The following is an 18859-nucleotide window of genomic DNA, read 5'->3' on the forward strand; positions in this document are numbered from 1 at the left end:
AATCAGAAAACAGTCATCACAAAATAACTATGCCGACCAGCCGTGGTGGCTCACGCCTGTAAACCCAGCACTTTGGGAGGCCCAAGCGGGAGGATCACTTGAGATCTGGAGCTTGAGACCTGCTCCCTACAAAAACAAGTAAATCACTAATTAGCCAGCGGGAAAGCATGCGCCTGTTGTCCCAGCTATTCTGCAGGCTGAGGCACCAGGATCACTGGAGCCAGGAGTTTGAGGTTGCAGTGAGCTATGAAAACACCACTGCACTCCAGCCCAGGCAACAGAGCAAGACCCCATCTCAAAACAAACCACGAACCAACAGAAAAATCTCCTTATACTTAACTTCATTTTTTTCAGGCTTCAAGAGAAAGTTTTAAAGAGAGACTCCTTCAGTTGGCAAAAAAAAAAAAAAAAACCAATGCATTCAAGGAGCTTACTGCTGTAAGAGAGGTGCCCTGTTTTGTAAAATTTCAAATAAGATTCCAAATACATTTTGGTAATATGTGGAGCGTCGCATAGCTCAACAATCCATAACCTTCCACTTTTCACCCACTGCTAACACATGACTCTCTCCGTGAATCTGACCCATCATTCAAACTCACAGGTGCGTTCACTGCACAGGTGTAGCAAGCAAATGATCTGCCAAAATTCAAAATTCAACCTTGAAGAGCGTTTTCGGAATCTACCTCCCCTTCAGTACTAAATTCAACCGGTATTTGGCTTCTTTCAAACGCCCCCCAAAGCACACACACCGCTCCGCCCCCAAATGAAAGCTCCCAAGACGCGGTTCCCACGCTCCCTGAGACCACCGAGGTTCGCAAAGGATTTGTGGAACGCGACTGCGCATGCGCTGCCTTTTCGCGCATGCGTCGCAACCCCCGCGCATGCGCAGAGGCAGAGGCCGGAGAAGTATGAGAGGGTAACTGAGGCCGACCTGCCCCGCCCCCGCTCTCAGCGCGGAGCTTCTCTGCCGCGCTGGGTCGGCCTCCGCTTCCCTTTCCGGGCGGAGAGGCGGCAGGCGCTGGTGTTTCTTTCTCTTCCCTACGCGGAGTAGCCTTCTGGAGCTTCCCATGGCGAGCGTGGCAGCTCGGATGAGCCGGGCCGCCCTGCAGCTCTGCGCCACAGGTAATGGGCGCGCGGAGGCGATTCCGACGGCGCGCGGGGACCCGGCCCTGAAGTGGGGGCCGGGATGGAAGCAGGCCCGGGGCCTGGGGTAACCGGCCAGGGATGGAGCGAGGCCTGTGGGGTCCGCGGAAATACTCACCTGGTCTCTTCCTGCCGGACCTGCCGCGCCGTCCTGCAGCGACCTGACTTAACGGACGCTTTCGAGTCCTTCCCTGACCTAGGCTTTGCTGGATACCCTGTACCAGATGTGGAAAAGATGTGGCTGCCTTCTGTTTGGTTATTTTCTTATGGCAGGAAGTTTCAGTAGCGCTTACTCCATTGATAGGCGAGGATGGCACCATCCTAACTTAGGGCTAAATGTTGCCTTGGCTTTAGGTTCCGAGTCCTGTCACATTTGAAGGATTTTTACCACCGGGGCTAAGCGAGGTCTGGTCAAGGACAGATCATGGCTAGACTGCCCGGGATTGTGCATTGTGAAAAGTGACCTGAGTATGTGTCAGCCTTTCTCGGCCTCCTGTCAGCATGGGGTACTCTGGTTCTCATTGTGGTTTACTCACTTACTCAGCAACCTTTGGGAGCCCACTATGAGCTAGACACTGTTCTGTAAATAGTGTTAGAATTGTAGCTCGACTTTCTATCTTTTCTTTCTTTCTTTTCTTATTTTTCCACCTATTTGGGAGAAGAAAAACTAATATTAGTAGCATTTTGAATGGCATTTGGAGCTTTTATTGAAGAGGTAATTCTTACTAGAGAAACAAATATAGGGAAGTCATTTCTATCTCTAGTCCAAAAAAGATAGAATGTTAAAAAGGAAGAATAGATGAGGGTGAAAATGTGTAGAAAAAGGAACCCTGTGTATTTTATTTATTAACGTACATAGAACTTGCCAGTCATGGTATAGTTGCAGGCAGAGTATTCATTCAACGAATGAACTGCTTATACTTTTGCATCACTTGTACCGTGGGATGGATCGATGATTAATTTTTGAGTAAGAAATCAAAAGTACTTTGTAGGTGACTAAACATCTAGTACAGGACAAATGATAAGTCCACATTTATTGTCTACATTTGTCTTCTCTTTTTTTCCAGTTCTTTTACTTGATGTGGCCCTCTGTAAAGGATTTGTAGAAGATTTAGATGAATCGTGAGTATATATTTTAAATAATTTTTTAAAATATTAAGTTAAAGTTAAAAGTTAAACTTTTAAAAAATCAGATTTTAAAAAACTTTTAAAATCATTTAACCTTGTATTTGTTGTATCTTTTTCCTTTAATTATACTGAGTGCTAGAATTCAATAACCACACTATATTTACCTTTGTAGTATTAGATGATTAATCACAAGGACTTGCTTACGATAGGTGAGGAGTCCAGGTGCGGAGTCCAGCTCCAGACCAAAATCCTATGTGTGATCTTTCAGGCATTACCGGGGAATTACAAGGCCTTTCCTGGCAGGCCACAGGGGGGAAGGTGCCCTCCCCACACCAAACTTGGTGCACAACTAGTTCATTGCAGTCTCTGGAGAGAGTTGTTGTCAAGGACTCAGGACTCCCAGGCCAGCCATGCTAATATGTATATTTGCACTCCTAGCCCAGTGGCATCTATTTGGAGGCCTCCTTGTTGGAGCCTCATGCAAGGCATTTCCCAAGGCCAAAACATCCTTATTAAGGGCCTCAGGTGAGGCGCTTTTCCACTCCTAGTCCTTTTTCCTCTTGTCCCCCTCATAAAGAGGCAGAAGGCTTTTTGTTTACTGTTCCTCTGCAGTGGGATGATTTCTTCTGTTAGTACTTCATCCACCTGGCCCTAGCCTGGTGCTGTTTCATGGGGAACAATGGAACACTGAGGAGCTGGTGCCTCCTTTGTGCCTCTTGGCTTGCACTGTCACAAGTGGAAAAAGGCTTGATTGTTACTTATAGTGTAGCTGATTGTTTTAATTGACCACCTGGATACCTTAATTGACCACCTGGATACCTGACTAAATTGGGACAGTGAGAGGATAATTGGTGAATACAGTGTTGTTCTAGAAGAGCAAAAAGCCTGACCCTGGCTGCCCCATGGAAGCACTTAGCCATTCTTACTAATGGGTCTTGTAGAGTGCTAGTGGTCTGTTTACAGAAACTTTGATTCTGAGGGAACCGTTGTTAACAAGGGGCAGTCTTGCTAAACTTCGTGGTGCCTGTGGGTGCATCACTACAGACCACCTCCTTCGGTGTGCCCTAAGAGTGGCAACTCTGCCTGAGGACGAGGAAGGGGTTTTGATCCTAATAATTGTTTTGTTACCCACGTGGATGCTCACTGAAAAGGACCTTACACTAACAAAGGGTCCTTACCATGCTTGTCAGCTAAATGTGGAAACTGAATTGTTCCTCACTCTAGTGCTAGCAGATATAACACCAATTGCCTCTTGAATCCACAAGAGGATGGCCCATGGAAATTCAAGACATAATCCTACACTGGGGAAGAACACATGGACTTGCCACAGTTGTGAGAAGACACCAAAACAGCTTGAAAAAGCTTTCCTGCTTGTCGGATCCCGATTAAGACTAAAAATACTGCCTAGAAACAGATCTGTCAAGCCAATGGGCCCTTTATCCAGTCTGTAGTGTTTCTTTTCATCCTGTCTGCAGTTGACATGTCTCTGGGTTTAGCTTAGCTATCTTCCTGTGTTTACTGACTTGGCCCACACTTTACAGGACCATCCTTGTTTCCTATTCAGGTACCCCGAGAACATTGCATCTGAAAAATGGCCCTGGATATTTGGCCCAAGCTACACATCAATGGGCTCAATCATGGGGCATACAATGGACTTTCCATTATCATCCCTAATTCACAGGGTTGGTTGAATATTTTAATAGAGTTAAAGGACAAACCTAACTGACTGATGGTGGGATAGAAGATTACCCCAGCCTAGATTACACATTTCAGGCAAACGATCTGGGATCTCAATGCAGCAATTCCCCAGTTGGGTACTTTTCACAAACATTTAATGAACGTGGAGCCATCATTACCAGGAAATGGTGGGAAACCTTCTATAATTCAAGGTCACAGATGCCAACCAAGGACAATCTTAGAAATGGGTCTTTCTAATCATAGCAGCCTCAGGCCTGCTATGTTAACTTTTCTGCATAGGTGTAAAATAGAAGTGTGAGGGGCGTATATTTGTGTTTCTACTACGTCCTACTTAAATTCTTTTTGTTGATTTCCTTACTGCAGTTATCTTTGACCAAGTAATTAGATTTTATTGTTAAGATGTTTAGTGGATGAAATATGCTTTAGAGATCACTGAACAAAAATTTTACATACAAATTTATAGAAAGTATTTGCTTCATGCTCCCTTATTTATCAGTTTATTATCCCTACCTACCTAACGAATCGTAAAGTGGATATAACATACAAAGATTTATTTTTCTTTTTGTTTCTTTAGGTTTAAAGATAATCGAAAAGATGACATTTGGCTTGTAGATGTGAGTATGTAAATCTTTTATGCTAATTACCCACTCTTACCATTTTAAGTATTATTTTCTATTCATTTAAAGATGGCAGTATACAGTTAGTGCTTATGTATATGCTCAATTTGTTTTCTCAAATATTATATTTGGGTTTTTATATTAAAATGAGTATGTTTTAAGTAGGTATCAATAGTCATTTAAAATGGTCTTCACATCTTATCAGTTTTGGGATATATGCTAGGAGTTAACCTATCTAGGTTTATGTGTGTTTTATCTTTTGTTATGTAACTACTTTAAAAATTAAACTTTTTGTCTAAAACAGATTATTAGCAGATCATTTAGTCAAAGAGATTCTTTAAATATTAAGATTGATATTCACAGTAGCACACGATTTTAATGGTTATCTTTTTTTTTTTTTAACAAGTTCTATGCACCATGGTGTGGCCATTGTAAAAAACTGGAGCCAATTTGGAATGAAGTTGGTCTTGAAATGAAAAGCATTGGTTCTCCAGTTAAAGTTGGAAAAATGGATGCTACATCCTATTCTAGTAAGCCTTTCCTTAGTTTATTATTTTACTGTTCTCATAGGAAAATGATTTAATTATATGCAGCAGTATTCAGTGTGGGAGGAAGAAATTATTTTTGCTCATGTAAAATCAAAATTATCTTAATAATTTAAGACTGTATACTTTATGAGTTAAATGAATTAGCCATTGAATAATAAATATGCAGTATATGTGAATCTTATGCCTGACACATGTTTTTTCCTACTTTGAGCCCACTTCAGATAATCAGTTTACCTGAGGCAGCTACAGAAAGTAGAGTGTTAAACTATTGATATTGCTGTGTGAGTAAAGAAAAAACTTTGTTGTCTGAGTACTCTGAGATGGCAGGTAGAGGAATAAATAGGAACTTGAAGAATGAGTTGACTTAGTTAGATAAGTACAAGTGAGGATCAGGAAAGTATTCACATTGGAAAAAATATTAAGTAAAATCATAGAGTTAAAAATGAGTTTAATGAGTACCAGAGAATAGAATGAAGCTGAGATGGGCAAATTATGACCCATAGGTTAAATCTGTCCAGTCTATTCAGGAAATCAGCATTATACTGTGGATTGTACTTTGGAGCAAGACAGACCTATGTTTTAATCTCAACTTTCTTATCCCCTAATTTTTTGGCTTTAGAGAAGTACTTAACTAATTCTGTTAATTTTAGTTTCTGTATCTGTAAGGGAAAGTGATAATCCTCAAGGTTGTGAAGATTGTATTAATATTTTATATTTCATACCCCCAGCAAAATGGCTTGCACATATATGGTGCAAGAGCTTACCAGGTCAAAGTGTTTTGGATTTTCTCAATTGTCAATAGGGAGTTAATGCACAATTTTGAGACGGTAAATGAATTTATAAAAATATATTTGTCAGCAACTAGTAGGATGAAAAAGAACAGAGAAAGGAAGTTCATCTAAGTTGACTCTTTATTAGTCCAGTGTAGGATGCTGGGATCCCAGGGTTGGATGGTAGCAGTAGAATGAAGTGGAAATAGTAATTCTTAGAAACATTTTCAGGAGTAAAACCGCAGATATAATAGATTGGCTTTGCACTATATATATAAAAAAAAGAACAATAAAAACAATGGTATAAGATTCTTGGTATAGTTGCTGAACAATATAACCATTGGTTATGTGGAAAAGAATCAGCTTAATTTTGTTTGTGTTTTCAAGTTATTAGCTGTTTTTAATTTGTGGTCTTTCGCTTTACTGATGTTTGTGAATAGGGAATCTAAGGTGTAGGTAAGATGTTAGAGCTGGAATTAATTGAGTCACACAAATGAATTTTTGAAATTTTGACAGAAGAAGAGACAAATGGCAGGCAATTGTTAGAGAAAGGCTAATTAGCTTGAGTTGATATTTCTTGAAATAAGCTTTTAACAGTGTTTAGGAAGTTACTGTTTAAGCTATTGCTCATGAAAGTAAGTTCTTGTGTCTAGATAAATATGTTGATTAGACCTGCATACACATATTCATTCATAGATACATTTACTTATTTATTCATTTAATCAGTATTTATTTTCTAACTTGTGTTTGTCAAGCCCTGTGCTAATCTCTAGAGATTAAAGAAAGACCCAAACAAATCCTGTCTGTCCTAGAAGTGCTTACAGCCTAATAGAAGAAGAAAGATAAATACACCAATAAGTACAATAAAGTCTTAAAAATGGCAGATTCTTTTGATCACTTGAATCATTCAGTGAAGTAATAGAGTCATGTGTAAAGGAGTTTGGGGATATAAAGAAAAATAATGAGAAAAGTAATTTATATAAATCAGTAAAAATTTTAGTGGTAAACTGGTCTTGTGATGATTTGATGATAACTAACAATTTACATTAAGTCAAATTTTTTGTTATAGATCTAGTTTATTAGTTTATTATTCAATATTTATTAAGTGTGATTATGGAAAAAGGAAGCAAGATTTTTTTTCCTACATAGCCTAAAGAAGAAAATGGTTTAAATGCTATGACTAAAAGGTTATATTCTTATAAGTCTTTAGATGTCATATCCAATTTGCAACTTTTTAGGTACTTAATGATGGGGCTTTTTAAATTTAATTTTTCATAAACTATTCAGTGGTTACTGTTTGCTTCTGTGCCATGACTGTTTATACATTTTATTTTTTGTTCACTTAGCATTGTATTATGTTGAATTAATAGGAGAAAGAAACCTCTGTAGAGGTTGCAGTGTAGGAAACATACATGTATCTCAAGTAAACCATCTAGTCTTTGGAAAAGTAAAAGGTGAACTGGTATTTACTGAGGACCACCTTCTGCTAGGCATTGTCATAAGTGCTTTTATGCACTGTGTATAATTTACTCTTCAGATATGAAATACTAAACCTCTCCACCCCCCTCTCACAACTTATATCCCAACCTGCATGGTGATGCTTGCTTGTAAATCCTTGTGGCTGCTTGAATCATCCAAATGTGGTTTATTGAAAAAAATTATCCCTTTGTAAAAAGGGAAGAATAGAGTGAGCATTCATTCATTTAGCAGATGTTTAATGTACTTATCATATGTTAGGTTGGATGCATCACCGAGCAAAACATGCAAAAATTTCTGCTCTCATAGAACTTACATTCTTGTCTGGAGAGACATACAATAATCTATAAACATAAGCAAATTATCTATTGTTATTTAAAGTTTATTGTCAGTGATGGATTATCCACTTAAATGTAGCATCAAGGAGATATTTTATGTGCTGTGGAGAAAAAGTTGATAAGTATTCAAAAACAACCGGTAAGAAATTACAAATAGATTTTTGGTTATAAATTCTCAAAGTTTTCTTAAATTCTTTATGCAGCTCAAATACAGACATTTTAGTAGAACTTGGAATCAAACAGGTAAAGAAATTGAAATTTTCTTTCAAGCCATCTGTCAGTATTATTCTGTGCCTACCTATAGAATACTGAAGGGTTGGCTTTTTTATAGATACCGCTTCCATCCTCATATGTTGCTTTTTAAGCAGTCAGATATCAGTGTTTCTCAGCATGTAGTCTGTAGACTATCTGCATTAGGATCACCTGGATGGGCATTAGTAATTTAGATTCTGAAGTCCTGCATCAGTCCTACCAAATGAAAATCATTGAGATTGGGTCATGAGAGTTTGCATTTTTAACTACACTTCAAATGATCCCACTGCACACTTAGATTGGAGAACTACAAAGTAGAATTTTTTTTTTTTTGATGAATAAGTAGTTATAGGATTTTGGTTCAGAATGGGGTAAGATTATTCAAAGTGATAACGTGTATAAAATCTTTAGGAGTCTTTGATGGTAGCTTATTTCTCAATCATGTAATTGCAGTACTTGGAAGCAAATGTCATCAGACTCAGTCCAACAAACATCTGTGTATTGAGATTTTCGACTGGAGAAATTTGAACTATGACTTATCCTATTTTGTGTTTGGAATTGTACCCAAGATTTTGATGCATGATTTTTAACTAATAATACCATAATCAAATAACATGAAAAGAGTTAGATAATGTCCATTGTAAATTTAGATATATGTTTTAGCCTTTTTGTACCTACACTTTCAGATATACGTACTAAAAATGTTTCTCATTCAGAAGTTAAAATATGACATAATGCTGTGTGTAATGGTATATACTGATTATTATTATGGAACCATTGAAATTCTGTTTACCCTCCAACCTAAATGTTGACATCATTTTATGGTAAAGATCATATTTTACCAATTTGATGTATAAATTTTCAGTGACATTTGGCTAATAGCATTCTTTGTCTGACTTCTTGTTCACAGATTATAGTTACAAATTAATTTTACCTCTCTAGGTTATAAACTGTGGTAAATGACTGTATTTCAGGGTTTTTCAACCTTGTATTACTGAAATTTTGGGCTGGAAAATTCTGTTTTGTTTTTTTCCTTTGGGGGTGGTTAGTGACTGTTTTCCAGAGTTTAGCAACCTTGCACTATTGGGCCAGGTAATCTGGTCTTATTTTGTGGAGGGGAGTGTTCCTGTGCATTGTAGGCTATTTAGGAGCATCCCTGACCTTTTCATGTTAAACATGTAATGGCACTCAGTAAATTCTAAGAAAAATAGTATTTTTGAGCTGAAAAGGAGTTCAGAGATAACTGTTCACTCCTTTCCCCACCTCCATTTTATAGATAAGTAACAATGTAAACTATAGGTGAAATGACCTTGAATAATTTAATTTCACACACCAAAGTTAGAAATGGAATTAAGGCCTGGAGTCCAAGATCACCATGGTTCACATCCATACTTAATCTCTATCATCAAGCTGTTACCATTTCAAGAAGAAAACAAATGAAGTAGCGGGCTTCCTTCATGTTTAATCTCGTTTTATAGACATTTAAAATTGCAGAACTTCAAGGAAGTTACTCATGTTGCAAATAGGTTCTTCAGTTTGTAAAGTAATTGATCTCAGGTTTCTATATAAATCATTCTTCTCTAATATGCAAAAATAAAGAATAAAAACTGAGTCAGACTGAGTTTTAGTCTCAGCTTTGTTATGTGATCAATGCTTGCTCTCAAACAAATTACTAAGTCTTCCTAAGTTTTAGTTTCTTTATCTGAATTAGTACCATTTTGCCTCCTAACAAAATTGAGGTGTAAGTTGGAGAATATTAAAGTAGTTATAAAATATTCTACAAATTAGTTTTTATTAATATCTGCACATTGATGTGTCAGCACATAATTACTTAACAGTGAAATCAGACTCAAGAGTAAACAGAAATGGATTTAGCATTTAAAAATCTCTTATATGCCAGACTCTGTTTAGATTCTTTTCCACAGATTTTCTCATTTTAAAATCCCTACCCATAACTCTATAAGATGAGTAGTATTCAGGAGAGGAATAGGATTAGAGAAGTTGAAAAACTTACCTAGAGTTGCATAGATGATAAATGATGTTGGAATCCTAACTCAATCATTGTATGTTTTTGTGGTAGTTGTTTTTAGTATTGGACTGCCATTCCTCTTTAGGAGAAGCTAAGGCCAAAATTTTAGGAGTCACTGTCAATTAAAATTCTATTAGAAACGAAGGTTAGTGGTCAAGAAGTCAAGAGGCTATAGGTTGGGTGATACCTCCATTTTCTGAATATAAAGACTGAGGTCAAGCAAATTAAGTAATAGGGCTGAGTATGGAACTGGGGTTTTTCTTTCTGAAACCTATTAACACACAATATCAGGCTATGAAATACCAGTATATTTTTTCATTGCATACTTCATTTTCTTTATTTGATTTGTATATATGTAAATTTTAAGATAATTTAAATTATGTGAAGGGATTGCTGTTGGGCTATAATTCCCTCCTCCAATCAATTATATTAGTCTTTATGTTTTGGCAGTTTTTAATGAGTTTTAGTTGAAGGTATTAAAGGCTTGTATTTACTTGCCTCCTTAATTTGGGAAGGGGGCATTAAAATCAGGCTTTACTGACATAATCTACCCATCATTTTGTGTTTTTGCTTGGAAGAAGGCAAAACTTTTCAGAGAAAGGACCTGTATCTTTGGAACTTGAGTTCTTGTTATCTCTTCTGTCTGTGCCACCTCTTATGAAAATAAGTATTGGTCATTAGTCACTATATGGACTCTTTCAGTTTACCTCTCTCCATATGTGTAAGGTAGAAGCACTAGAGTTGACAAAGAAAGGCTGAGAGATTTGGGATATTATTTTGTCACAAATTCACTTTGTTACTATTCTTGTGAATTGGTGAGAAATGATAAAAACCAAAGATTAATGAAGATTACCAAAGTGATTCTTAAAAAGGATCCAGATATAGGAGTTTCCTTGTACCCAACTGTGATAAGAAAATATCCTGGAAATAAAGAAAATTCCAAAGGAAGAGATCATATAATGCAGTGTACTTTGCAATATACTGTTGTAGTTTTTTTAATGTATTGTGTAAAGTGTATTAACTGAGAATTTTTTGTTTCTTTTTTCCTGTTCTAGTTGCCTTTAGTCTTCAAAGAAGTATATTATTAATTCGCTGTGTGATTTCCATACTCTTTAAAAGCCTCATTCCCTGTTGACCTTTGCTTGATTTTGTTACTGTTTCTTCTTTCCCCTCAAAAGATGCCATTGTAGCAACTATTTTTCATTTCAATTAATGTGAGGATTTCAGAATAATCTTTGAGATAATTGGAATTATTCTAGGTTATCACAAAAGCAGAAACACCTAAAACAAGTAGGTAAATTGCTTTTTGATTGTTAACTGTAGTAATTAAGAAATTTTGCAAATACAATTTTATGTTTTTAGAATTAGAATACACTGCAATTCCTTGAAGTCTCAGAAAACACTGATGGAAGAAATGGGCTTTTTTTTTTTTTTTTTAGAAGAATAAATGAGGCCTAGAAGAAGTATTTGTCCTAGAAATGCAGTCAAATGAGAATTACTTTATTTTTTATCATAATGTCTTTTAAAATAAGTATAGATACATTTTTAACTGTTCTTTTGGCATTTATTTCTAATTTTGTCATAGAATTTTGTGTAGACTATAGGTTGGATGACTAATGTTTCATATGAGAATGTCATGTTTTTTTCTTTTTGTGTGTGTGAGTTTATATTTTTTCTTAAGACTTAAAAACATATCTTTATGGGTCTCTGTAAATAAATCTGTATTTTTTAAGTAAAAGGCTCATTTGTTACCTAGTTTCTCATTTAAAAAAAATTTAGAATTATTTATTCTTTTTCTTATCAAGGCATTGCTTCAGAGTTTGGAGTTCGAGGTTATCCAACAATTAAGCTGTAAGTTGAGTGTTGTATGTTTATATGTATATTTTTATTAGTTCACTCTACTTACATTTTATTACATTAATTTCCAGTAACTTCCTTGGAGGATTGAAGATTTGGGTTCAGCCATTCTGTTTAGGTGAAGTATGTGATCAAAGAAGGCAAACTGCATTTTTATGATTTTCTTCATGTTTAAGCAATTGTGTTGTTTATGGCTAATTCAGTAAACATTTTTTGAGTGCTTACTGTTTGACATGCACTGTGCAGGACAAGGTATACAGTCATAAATTATGAAAGGTCTTTGACCCTTGAGGAGCACATATATATATTCTGCTTTATCATTGAAAATCCTGTCTCTTAACAGATTTAACTTTTATGTAATTAAAATAGACTTATTTCATAAGAGATAAAAGAAGAATCAAAGTTGATGGATGTTAATTCTAATCTGTTAGTGTTGATCAAGTCTCATAGAGTATACAAATAGGAAGAAATGGCTTAATTGTAAAGGATTTGTTTTCTAATCATGACTATTGAATTTTCTTATGATTTTCATTAACCTTATTTTGATAATGTGAGGAGCTAAGGAATTGTTTTGGAAGTTATTTTTATAATAAAGCATTTTTATTCAATTTTTAAAATCTTAAATTTCAAATTTTGAGTAATTTAAATTTATATCTTAGGTTTTGTGTTGACCTTTCTTCTTCCCTAACATTTTAAAAATGTTTGCTGTGCCTTTTTTACTTTTTGTGTTAAGTTATCCTTTTCTTCCTATTTAATTATAGCTATTCTGTTATCCTTCCCAATTTTTCTTTTTTTAAAGTTTCATTTAATTAGACACATAAATGAATTCATTGGTTGGCTTGGCTTTTAGAGAATTCTCTAATTTTCTGGTGGAGTTGTTTTATCATTGTTTTACTCCATTTTGGAGCATCTTGAAGTGTCTGTGATACTGGATTGCTTAAAATTTATTTTGCCACTACCAAAATACCCTTAATTCCTTGTCATTTTATTGACCTTTTGACAGGCAAAATGGTGATAATTATAGTGCTTTAATTTTCCAAGCTCTTAACCATGAATGTGTAGAATATTTACTTTTCAGAAAGTGTAGACACAATTACAGAGTAAAATATCAATTACAGAGTAAAATATTTTTATATAATTTTAATAGAAAACAGACATTTTCTTTCATTTTTGAATTGTTGGTCCTCTGAAAACAAATGCTTATTGTATTTTCTGAGTATGCTATTTGTAAAACTCCTATACATTTACTACTTTATATATGGTACTTTTGTTCAATAGAGTGATGATTAACAGTAAATATTAAAACAGCTAAGATAATTCAAGTTTGTATCTCTTTTTCTTTTTAAGATTAAAAGGGGACTTGGCATATAATTATAGAGGACCACGAACTAAAGATGATATTATTGAGTTTGCTCACAGAGTATCTGGGTAAGTTCTTATTATTCTTATTAGGAAAGGCCTTTGCTATATGCTATTAATATTTGAAAATTAAATATATTTTAATAAACAATATTGAACACACATAGTTTAGGAACTTGCAGTACCGAAATAAAAATGTATTTATGAGAAAAGGTAAGGTTTACATTGCATAGCCAAAGAAATGTTTGAAGAAAGAAACAGAGATAATGATTTGTATTATAATATGTACTTCACATTTAAATTCATTTTATGTATAAAATAATTTCCCCCATGAATTTTTAATATATTTTCAAAATTTTGATTACTTATAGCAACTTAGTGAATCTTAATTTTTGTTTTATGACAATTTTGCTTTTGGACTGGCTGGTTCTGAATTTTAAGAGAAGCCATAGAATATTATTGTTCTGAATAGAGAGAGTCGGACATTCCTACCTAGCCCCTGATACTAGAAGCTGAAATACTTATCTATCATGTGCTGCTTTATGCCAACTGTGAAATATTGCATTTTATCCATAGAATATGACATAATTAAAGCCTACAGATCTATTTGACTTACAGATCTTTGAGGTTTTACTGATAAAAAATCAAATTCCTTTATAAGTATTGCCTGTTGATTTGAATGTGGTGATGTTTTTTAAAAGCTATATCTTGCTTAGGTATAAAGAAAATTAGTGCTTATAATTTGATGTTATTATGTTTAACTTCTTGAAGAGAACACTCATCAAGATACATTAATCTATTAGCTTTAAAATATAGGCACTTACGAGTTTAACAGGATATATTGATAGCTTTATGCAACTTTAAGGTAAATTAAAGTGGGATGGATTTGTTGGGTGGTGCGGTGCTTGCTGTCTCAAATTATTTCAGAAAATATAAAGAATTAGGAATGATCATAATATATTAAAGTTCCTAATACTGATATAATTTTTGGTAGATTTTCTTATTGATTGCATGCTTATTTTATGAATAAATACATTTTGAGATAACTTTATATTATATGAGGGGGGTGCTAGTAGGAGGTACTTTATTCCCTCAGGATTTCCATTAGTCTTTCTGTTGTGCTACTTTTTAATGAGTTTTGTTTTAAGCTTAAGAAGAGATTCTCCTGATGTAATAAGAGATGACTGTATTGCAATTGGAATTTCAAGAGTCACTTCTGGAGTTGCATCACTTACATGTTAATTACTAAGTATTAAAATAGAGGCTAGTATAGAGTGAGTGATGCAATTACATCCTAAGAATTGTGCATTATGAAAATGTTGGCCTTTGCTAAATATGTTCTGTTCTTTTTACAAATTTTGTAGAGTGAAAATTCCATAATATATACCATATTTTAGAGAAGACTGTTTCTTCTTTTAGTTTTTAATGACATTTTATAAGTGACATGTTTTATAATCTTTGATGTAATTCATGTATCAGTCTATTTGGCTTTGAAAAATGCTTCTATAATAAAACTTTTTATTGAGTTTTGTGTTTCTCTTTATGAGGTTCTTATGTATTATGACTATCATTTCCATTTTAATTTTTCTGAAAATAATATATTTTTGAAAGTTTTCAGGCTTTTACCTTCATAGAGTACTTAAAAACTATATAGTATTTAAATTGACAGTAAGATATAAATTACTTAATATAGTACCATATTCTCTTGGGATAGTATTTCACAGTGTGTTTTTGTGAATGATCTTAATTATCTCGTGAGTTGTTTTGTTTTTAGCCAAGGACTCTAAATGAATGATTGTCCCTTTTTTGCCTGTCAAAATATGGGCAATGATGGTACTCTCTGAAGGGATGTATTTAAAATTTATTTTGAAACTGGTAGATTAAAATACGGGTACTATATTAATTTTTAATATGTGAGTACAGTAATAGTCATGGGCTACAATTTTATTAGAATTATGTGGATTTTGAGATACACTTAAAATGCAGCTAAAATGTTATTAAAACTTTATAACTTGAGACATGATCAGCTATAGCATACATAGGAGTAAAATATGTACTATCTTTAGTTCATAATGCAAGTTTATTTTGTGTTTGTTTTTAAACAGGGCTCTAATTCGACCACTTCCAAGTCAACAAATGTTTGAACATGTGCAGAAGAGACATCGTGTATTTTTCGTTTATATAGGTGGAGAATCACCTTTGAAAGTATGAAATTATTTTTTATCCACAAAAACAAATGTATTATATGCTAATTTTCTGTCTAGCCAAACCTTCACCAGAAACTCAAAGCTGACTCCACTCCTATTGGAAATATTTTAGTTTAATCTAAGTATTTTTTATAATAAAAACACATTCTTGTATACCCTGTATAGTCTTTGCCTTTATGAAACAGAAGTGAGTAAACTGTGTGGATAGATGTTGCCTGCCTTAATTCTTCTCCTTTTATTAACCCAGTTATTTAAATTTTGTATTGCTTTTTCAAAATTTTCAGTCACTGAGACTCCAAACTGGTATGAGTGTAAACTTTTTAAAGACAAAAGACCATTGTCTTCAGCTTATTTTGTGTGTGTATATGTATACCTCTTATAACCATCACTATCATTATTACTTAACATTTTTCATCTAATTTAAGATTAAATTAATAGATATGGATTGAGCTTGTGTTATATTTAATGAACTGTATTTGGAGGAAGATACAGGCACCTAGTTATAATTATCTTTTGGCTTATAAAGAGTTTATTTGCTTATTATATTCCATATTTTCACCTAAAATACCATAAGATAGTAAATTGTGAAGATATATTTACCACATAAGGTGACTTTAATTATTTAATGATGAATGGATATTTTGGTCTTTAATTAAGATTTTAAAATGGCATTTTTTCTGTTTGTATCTTCACAGGAGAAATACATAGATGCTGCTTCAGAATTGATTGTATATACATACTTTTTTTCTGCCTCAGAAGATGTAGTTCCTGAGGTAATATTTAAAATTAGATTTTAATGACAAGATTTCATTTTTTGAATTATTTGATTTTACTATCAAATTATTTACTGTGATTTGTGTGGAAAGAGTAAACCTGTTAATCTGTTACTGGTATTAGGTTGCTTGTTACTAATAGCAAATACTAGATTCATAGCATTTAGGGGATTATGATTATTACATTAGTGCTTTTTTTTCTCTTTAAAATAATATCAATAGTGACAAGTGTTACATTAAATTGGTTTACAGTGGTGGATTAATGTGTGTGTGTGTGTGTGTGTGTGTGTGTGTGTGTGTGTTGCAGATGAGATCCTTTGTTAGATGCTCAGACTGAGGTATCTTACGGTCCTCAGTAAACAAATCTATGAACAGAATATAAGTGATATGAAAAAAAAAAGAGGCAGTGTGATAGTTGGAGCATATAAAGGTGGGATGGATGCTCTGATTAATTGATTGATCAAGAAATGTCTGAGAAGAAAATATTTAAACTGGAACTTCTGTGAAGGAGCTGTGTAAAGTTCTATAGACCAAGTATACCAGAAACAGGGAACAGATAATACAAATGCCCAAATCATGGATAATGTAGGAACAGAACAGCAGGCCAATGTGACTATAGTGTAGTGAGATAGGAAGTGATCAGAGGTCAGTGTAGTCATGTAAGTCATGACAATCAATGTATGTGTTGAGGTTAAAGCTGGTAAAGAGTATGGTCTGATGTTCATGTTAAGGGTATTAGTCTGTGGTAAGTACAGGATGAATTGGATAGATATGAGAGTAGTTCCAGGGAGCTCTGTGGAACTTTTGCAGTAATCTAGGAAATTTGGGCTTGATGGTTAGTAAAAAACATTGGGGAGAATTGAAAGGATTGTGATGTTCAGGAGATAGAATTGTCATAGCTTGCTTGTGTGAGGAAAAGGGATGACCTAAGGATGACTCCTAGGTTTTTGATTTGAATAGCCAGGAAGATGTTGGTGTTATATTTATGAACTAAGGGAATATTGGAAGAGGAACAGGTTGGGAAATGGGGAAGTGATTAAGAACTTTGAATTGTTCATTTTACTTTGATTCAGTTTTGTTTCATATTAGATATCCAAATACAAGCATCAAAATAAGCAGCTGGATATAAGGGTCTAGAATTAAGTAAAATCTATATAAACTTCTTAGGCACGGAATGCAATTTTTTAATGAAATGAGCACAAACAAAAGTTGCTACATAAGATGGTAGGTTATTATGTATTATTATTTTTATTAGCCTTCTCAGCTAGTTTCTTTAAGCATTCTTTATTTCTGAAAATATCAATATTTGTCATTTCTCTCTTTTTTTTTTTTTTTTTAGCTGTGAGTATGCAGGTACAAAAGTCTGCTAGGGGATATCATTATTTTAGAATAATATGGAGAGTTTTACTCCTATAGAAAATTCTCCAGGATAAAGCCCATGATTTTATGGTCTTCTCATATCTTAAATATTAATGTTTTCCTTCAGAGCTTCATTAGCTTTACAGCTAGTATTTATGGAAACTCCTGTAGGTGTAATAAGGTGATACAAGGATGGATTTAGACAGTTTCTGACTTCAGAATATTTAGAGATAAATGGAGAAAATTGACATGTGAACAAATAACTGTATAATGTAAGATAGTTTAAAGAAACACAAGGGAGAGGAGAAGAGATTCAGAATATGTGGAACTAGATGGCTACAAAGTTTCAGACTATCTCATTTGTGTTATAATAATGACCATGAGGGATATATTTGAAAGAGAGATGTTGAATGTTGAAAAATTCTCAAGCATCTTTGTGGATGAGTTACCAAGATAAGGTGAATAGAAGCATGCTTGATTATAGAGCCTTACATAAGAGCTCTACCTCTGCCTTTAAAATAGTTATTTTTATGGTGCTTTATCATATTTCAGTAGTAATATAATCAGATCATTCTTTATTATCTTCTCTGTCCTTAGATGTGCCACCCTACCTTTTTAATCTTTTCAAGACAGCTGTCTTTATTTTTATTTTGCCTCCTTATTCATCTACTCATTTAGTTAATATATTTGTCATTATTTTTAGTATTACCATTTTCATGTAATAATTCTTTGTGGCTTACCCAAATTATTTGTCTTCTGATCTGATACTGATTTTTAACTATAACGTTATTTTTACAGAATAAGTACAACACAGGTATAAGCAGCAGATACTTTCTGAATAAATCCCTTATTAATTACCATCAAAGTTGTTTATAATGCAGTTGACAGCTTAAGCAATACTTTCACTTATGTTATCTACTATAACTCTCATAACTACCCTGTGAGGTAGGCGATCTAAGTGTCCTTATTTCACAGATGAGGAAGTAGTGTTTGGCTCATTATCACACAGCTGGTGAGCAGTAGAGATGGACTCAAACCTACATAGGCTGTTTGATACCTTAGCCCTGCTGTTTTGTTACTCCTAGTACCTCCCATTCTTCTTATGATGGTATCTTTAGGTCTTGTTATCAGGTCTAAGAATAATCCTTGTTTTTTACCATAGCAAACAGAGCACTGTGCTAGGGATATATAAAGAGATACAGATCTGATCCTTAGATGAGTTTGGGACTGACTGTTGTCTTTTTAACTGTAATAGTTTTTTTGTTAGTAGGGTGTGTGTGTTTTGATATCTTTGAATACTTTCAA

General features: G+C 34.2%; 1 protein-coding gene across 2 annotated transcripts in view; it reads left to right on the forward strand.

The window, feature by feature from the left end:
* Positions 1-873: 873 nt before the first annotated feature.
* Positions 874-18859, forward strand: part of TMX3 (thioredoxin related transmembrane protein 3) — a 35531-nt gene continuing 17545 nt past the window's right edge. The window contains exons 1-8 of one of the 2 annotated variants that reach the window (XM_020282228.2): positions 874-1122; positions 2211-2265; positions 4544-4583; positions 4993-5116; positions 11805-11850; positions 13204-13284; positions 15321-15420; positions 16118-16195. In XM_020282228.2, coding sequence (XP_020137817.2) covers positions 1068-1122; positions 2211-2265; positions 4544-4583; positions 4993-5116; positions 11805-11850; positions 13204-13284; positions 15321-15420; positions 16118-16195 — 579 coding nt within the window. In that variant the 5' untranslated portion in view covers positions 874-1067. Of the gene's footprint in view, positions 1123-2210; positions 2266-4543; positions 4588-4992; positions 5117-11804; positions 11851-13203; positions 13285-15320; positions 15421-16117; positions 16196-18859 lie in introns of those variants that run through there. The other variant, XM_075993809.1, reaches the window with a different exon arrangement.

The sequence above is a fragment of the Microcebus murinus genome, chromosome 17, assembly GCF_040939455.1.
Source record: "Microcebus murinus isolate Inina chromosome 17, M.murinus_Inina_mat1.0, whole genome shotgun sequence".
NCBI lineage: Eukaryota > Metazoa > Chordata > Mammalia > Primates > Cheirogaleidae > Microcebus > Microcebus murinus.